General features: G+C 27.0%; 2 protein-coding genes across 6 annotated transcripts in view; both read left to right on the top strand.

The window, feature by feature from the left end:
- The window catches only part of LOC106686826 (mitochondrial dicarboxylate carrier), a gene marked incomplete at its 3' end in the record, with an annotated part of 83,158 nt that extends 82,150 nt beyond the window's left edge, over nucleotides 1-1,008 (top strand). For all 5 annotated transcript variants that reach the window (XM_067046151.1, XM_067046156.1, XM_067046162.1 and 2 more), the window contains 1 exon segment: nucleotides 801-1,008. In XM_067046151.1, coding sequence (XP_066902252.1) covers nucleotides 801-1,008 — 208 coding nt within the window.
- Nucleotides 1,009-2,348: 1,340 nt separating this feature from the next.
- LOC106686829 (mitochondrial dicarboxylate carrier-like) lies at nucleotides 2,349-5,387 on the top strand. The gene is made up of 2 exons (XM_014430387.3): nucleotides 2,349-2,524; nucleotides 5,211-5,387. The coding sequence occupies exons 1-2, from the start codon at nucleotides 2,426-2,428 to the stop codon at nucleotides 5,379-5,381; spliced, it is 270 nt and encodes an 89-aa protein (XP_014285873.3). The 5' UTR covers nucleotides 2,349-2,425; the 3' UTR covers nucleotides 5,382-5,387.
- The last annotated feature ends 859 nt before the right edge of the window (nucleotides 5,388-6,246 follow it).

The following is a 6,246-nucleotide window of genomic DNA, read 5'->3' as shown; positions in this document are numbered from 1 at the left end:
TTTGACCTGGGCAGAATAGCCTGAATGAAGTTTTAGAGTTTTTAAATTATATGTTTGCAAAGTGATATTGAGTAGATGGCCGGATTGGCTGAAACGTTGGACGAATAAAAGAAATAAAGTTTTGAGACTATAATTGGATAGTATTTGAGTTATTTATTAAAGAATTGCCAGTCTCAAGAAAATATTAAGATTATAAATAAAAAATAAATTGTATCCAATATGTCTCAAAACACTCTTTATTTCTTTAAAAGTCCATCGTTTCGGCCATCCTCTAAGACAATCTTAAAAACAAATTTACACTGACATCAATAATTTAAAAGATTTTTGCTGACTATTTTGCCCAGGTCATCAATTTCAATCAAATCACACTGTAGTGATACTAGTGTTAAGTTGATCTATAATTAAAAGTATTAAAATTTTATGTGGACTTAACTTGGATACATAAATTTAATTTATTTAAACAATAATAACCAGTCTCTTGAAAGTGAAAATATTTTATATAAATTATTTTTTCATTTCATTTTTAAAATAAATTACATAATTTCTGGTTTTGCTAAAATCCTAAAACTCCTTTATTATTCACTAATATTGTGCTTTTAAAACCAAAGTGTACCTTTGCTGTGACTTACTGATATTGTGGAAAGAAGAAGTGATGCAAAATCTTTTTTGATATATGTATTTCATAGTTTTTAGTTGCTTTGTAAGAGTTCAATAAATGTTTGTTATTATGATCTTAAATAGAAAAAAAAAAAAAACAGAGTAAGAATTCTATTTTTTAAAACTATTCCAATTTTTTTTAGTTACAAGAATGCAATAGATGGACTGTATAGGGTGGCAAAGGAAGAGGGTGCACTAAAAATGTTCAATGGCCTTTCAGCAGCAACTTCTCGAGCTATCTTTATGACCATCGGCCAGCTCTCGTTCTATGACTTGTTCAAAGATTTCCTATTACACTCTGGCTATTTCACCGATAATCCGACGACTCACTTCCTTTCTTCGTTAGGAGCTGTAAGTAATTTATATTAGATTAAAGTATTTTTCAATAAAATTTATTATTATTTTTAATTTCACTTAAAGATATCTATACTATTAAATTAACCTAAAGAGTTTGTTTATAGTTATTATAGGACTGGGTTTAAAAAAAAAAATTACCCAAACAAAATAAAATTGTTTTTTTCAAATAAATAAAAAGTAAGAACTCTGTTTAAAACACTATGTTATTCCATTATTTGTGATTAGTGCCTTCAAGGCTTCAAAAAATACCTAATGTAAATTTATCTCATAATTTAATTTCAAGTTAGAATCAGTAAAAAAAAAAAATTATCCATTCCATTAAAATTTCCATCCCAAGTTGCTGGAGGAATAATCAGGTAGGTTACAAAGTCCACAATATACCTATAGTTAACTTCAGTTTATCTAATTGGAATCCTCCATATTTCATTTTGTTATTATAAACATTGTAGAATTTAAAGGGAAGAAATAGGTTGTCTATAACACTCTACCTTTCTTTTACTGGGCTTATACAGCTCTTAAATTAAACTTCCAATTAAAGAAACAGGCTCTTTTTGATTTTATTTATTCAATTTATAATTATTTATTTTATTCAAGGATGTTTATTGTACTTTTGTAATGTAATTCTATTAGGTAAGTGTGGGTAGTAGTTACGTATCTGGGTACAAGTCTATACATTGGGATTTTTCTCAATTATATCAATTATATATATATATATGTTTTTTTTTTACCGCACACGGACCAAATTCCATTCATCTATACACACAGTCAATCAATAATCTTTAAAAGGTAGGTTCTGTTTAAAGTTCCTCAGAAGGTAGGTTCTGTTTAAAGTTTGCAAATGTAAATGAAAGAAAGAAAAGAAGTGGTGTTAATACAAGTTTTAAATCTAAGAAAGAGTTATATAGAAGAAGTTATAGATGGGACAAAGGCAATTAGCCGGCATTTTTAAGAATTTTAAAAGAGAAAATGACAACAAAGTAAAGGTATCCTTGAAAATGACCTAAGGGTTGGAAGGTTGGAACGAAACGTTGGAAGGTTTTGAAAAGAATAAAGTTGAGAAAAAAGGATCAAATTTGTTTTTAAAGAAATTATTTTCTTTATAATGATATAGTTACAAAATCATTGTTTAAAGATCTAGTTGGCCGGGTTTTGTAATTCTACATCTCCAATGTTGGAAAATATTTATTAAGTTTACAGAAAAATTATCTCCTAATAATTCCTGCAATTTGTTTTGATTGTTTATTATTTTAGATTCTTAATACATAATATATTATCTGCTCCACAAAAATTTCATTGATGTATTTGCTTTTATTTTATACGATTCATGGTTATAATTTCATATTTCTTCCCGCAGGTACAATTACAGACGCAACAAGAAAATAAAGTCAGTCTCTTCCGTTTAGTTAGTAACATGATAAAAAATGACGGTTTCTTTTCCTTCTACAATGGTATTTCTGCATCATTACTTCGACAAATGACTTATTCCACTGCGAGATTTGGAATTTATGAGGTAAAGAATTCCATTAATCAGTAATATTATATTGTTTATCTATGATATCATTTATCTTTTTCATTTCAGTGCTGCTTCCTAATGTTATCTAAATATTACTCTAACCTTATAATTTTTTTTATAAATATAATCATCATAATTATTACTTGGTATAATCATTAGATTACAAGGTTAATATAACATTTTATTATACCATGTATTGAAATTTAGAATTATTTAATTGTTTTAATTAACATCTATAAAATTTAAAAAATTTTAAAATAAAATAAACTATCATGTTGTCTTAACTATCAGCTTGGTATTATCCTCATTAAAATAGTTTAGAAGGGCTTAAATAGCAACAAAAAAAAATCTTATACAGTATCTTTGATTTTTTTAATTTAAAATAATAAATCATCTTTGTTGTTAGTATTAATAAAAAATGGATTAATATGAACTAAGAAAATATTTTATGTAATATATAATAATCGTTGTTTTGTTCGTACTTTATGAGCTGACATAGTGTTCAACCAATTGTAATAGGACTTTTTGCTGAATGTTCAGGATTTTCCTGGGAAGGTTGTTGGCTATTCCAATTTTATCTGTAAAAAAACAAAAAAAAAAAAAAAGCTATTAACTAAATCAAACATTTTGGTGAGTAGCTCCAAAAATATACGTTAATTCACAATTATTATATAGCAATCGATTTGTCTCTTTCCAAATAATAAGAAAAAAAAATTACTGATTCTATTAAACAATATTATATTCACAGAAAATTATAAAAACATAATAGGGATTTTGAAAAAAAAAAATTGAGTTTTATAAGAAAGCAAATTATATTCATTTATTGCAGCATCTGATACCTTTAAATACCATTCTTCAAATAAATTAAAAATTAAACATTTTTCACCTTAGTTTATTTGTAGAATTTATTTTTCTTCCAGTGACCATTGTTCATCAGTCCTCCGCATTTTATTTCTAATTTCTACATTAATAGAACCATTCGAAAATTGTTCTTTTAACCTAAATTACCACCATTTAGATTTAATGCCTTAATTCCTTAATTTAAGGAAAAATATGGGTTTCAAATACAGAAAACCTTTTATTTTTTGTATCTTTGGTCCTAACTTGTTTAATTAGATCTGTTTTATGTCCTTTGGCGCAGTATATAGAGCCCAACACCACTCCTAAGTTTGGTGTAGATTGGTTGAGTCATGTTGAATTTAATTCGATTTTTTTACAATATATTTTTATAATATAATGTTATTTACCTAACCTAACCTAAATAGATATAATAAGCAATTGATTCAATCATTAATCCAATGTTTAAATAACTAAATATATTAATTTATATCAAACTTCCCATTATATTCAATTAATCTGTATACATTTCTAAGTCAAGCAATTGCAAAGCATTGCTGGGTCTGTGAGTAATGCATATAAATGCTGATCGATACATCTAATAACCCTATATTTTAAAGAAATTATTTATAAATCATAAATAATTTTTAATACAAACTAATGGAATAAATCATAACTTTTAACATATAAAACATAAACATTTTCTTTTATCATCGAAATAATATTTTCTTTATATTATTGATATTAATTAATTTTTTGATATTTTTATTATATAATGTTATTTACCTAACCTAAATAGATATAATAAGCAATTGATTGAAACATTAATCCAATGTGTAAATAACTAATGAATGGAATATGGTCCGGGTGTGGTAAAAAAAAACTCAAATAGTAGATAATTATACTATTTTATTGAGCCAACGTTTCGTCCCACGTTGCAGGGCTTCGTCAGGGCTAAAAAGATACAAACACTTTAGTTACAAAAAGGAAAAAAAAGAAAAAACATAAGTGTAAAATAACAGGGGTATAAAATGAAAAGTAAGATATAGTAAGAAAAATTAAAGGTTGTAAATAGTAAATGAAATGAATGAATGAAGTAAATGAAATTACTATGTTTACTTTACAAATTATTTTCGTTATTGTGGCAATACTGCCATCCCCATTCCTCCCAATACCAACTGTCACTTTGGTTTTTGACTGCCGTCAAAACAGGCATGCATTCTGTCTCATCATTTGATTTGTATTTTTTTTTTCTTTTTTCATCTCTTTATTTGTACTTTCTTTAATATTTCTTCTCTTATATATCTGTTACTATTACCCTTTTCATTTAGTATTTACTACCTTTAATTTTTCTTATTATATCTTACTTTTCATTTTATACCCCTGTTACTTTACACTTATGTTTTTTCTTTTTTTTTCCTTTTTGTAACTAAAGTGTTTGTATCTTTTGATGATATCTGACGAAGCCCTGCAACGTGAGGTAAATGTTGGGTCAATAAAATAGTATAATTATCTACTATTTGAGTTTTTTTTTTACCGCACACGGACCAAATTCCATTCATCTATACACACAGTCAATCAATAATCTTCCAGTAAATAACTAATATATTAATTTATATCAAACTTCTAATTGTATTTAATTAATCTATCTACATTCCTAAATCTAGTAATTGTGAAGTGTTTCCAGGTCTGCTAGTATTGAAATAAAAAAAACAGATGGTAATAAAAACTAGGCATACTAAATTTTTATATGACACAAAACATATTTTTATATTAAATCTAATTTTGTAAATGTAATATGTATTGTGTATACTTAAAGATGCTAAGAGTGTTATTATATTTATAGATTGGTAAAGAGCATCTTTCAGTTCATGGAGAAGCGGTCCCGTTTGCAAAAACAGTGCTAGTTGCTGGTATGGCAGGTGCAGCTGGTGGTATTCTTGGCACTCCTGCTGATCTAGTTAATGTGCGTATGCAGAATGATATGAAATTACCTCGTGAACAAAGGAGGAAGTAAGAAATAGTTCAGTTTTTATTATCTATTATGTAATAATTATTATAAAGATTATGGTTGGTGGGATCAACTATACTTAAACAATTCTAAGATTTTGTGATTATATTCCTCAGAATACCCATCAACTCCTAATATACTCGTATCATTTTCCTACCTTTGATTACAGTTGCTTGGTCTATCTTCTGCACTAGAGATACGATTGAAGGGACTCATGAATCACTTAATAACATTTATCTTCGGGCATCCCTGGTGCTCTCATGTCTCTTTTTGGTTGACTAATTAGAAGTTACTTATCCTACTTTCCAAAGGCAATATCTCCTTACTGTTTCCCTATTATATGTTTTTAAAACCAAAAAACCTACCTACATCCTTGATCTCTTCAGTCTATGTTCATCCATATATTCATTAAATACTCGATCCCTACCAATTAGTTTATATATGCCATCTCATAGAACCACTTTCTGGTGCAAATCCTTTGTCTTGCAATCTCTTTCTGGAATTGTCTCCCCCATCTCTATTCACCAATTCTCATCCATTCTTTCCTTTAAATCCCATCTATTCCTTCATCTGCTACATAATCAAATCTCTGTGTCAATGTGAACAATTTGTATAGTACAAATTTTAATTACTACTATAAGTTGTAATATCAACTTAAATACAACTTTGTAAATATTTTCCGGATAATTAATCATATTGTGAACTATGTATTTATTTTTTGGAAACTTTTTTCCTAGAATAAAATTATTTTTTCACTGTTTAAATAAAATAAATTGTTTAATAAATAACTCAAATACTATCCAATTATAGTCTCAAAACTTTATTTCTTTTATTCGTCCAATGTTTCAGCCAATCCGGCCATCTACTCAAT

The sequence above is a fragment of the Halyomorpha halys genome, unplaced genomic scaffold (assembly GCF_000696795.3).
Source record: "Halyomorpha halys isolate HHAL.00 unplaced genomic scaffold, Hhal_1.1 Scaffold885.1, whole genome shotgun sequence".
NCBI lineage: Eukaryota > Metazoa > Arthropoda > Insecta > Hemiptera > Pentatomidae > Halyomorpha > Halyomorpha halys.
Note: the sequence above shows the minus strand (reverse complement) of the source record. Positions and strands in the feature narration are given on the sequence as shown.

Excerpts from the sequence above, each read along its gene's own strand:
- LOC106686829 (XM_014430387.3), top strand. The coding sequence starts at position 2,426 with ATGATAAAAAATGACGGTTTCTTTTCCTTCTACAATGGTATTTCTGCA. Across the intron at positions 2,525-5,210 it reads CGAGATTTGGAATTTATGAG|ATTGGTAAAGAGCATCTTTC; the intron begins GTAAAGAATTCC and ends TTATATTTATAG.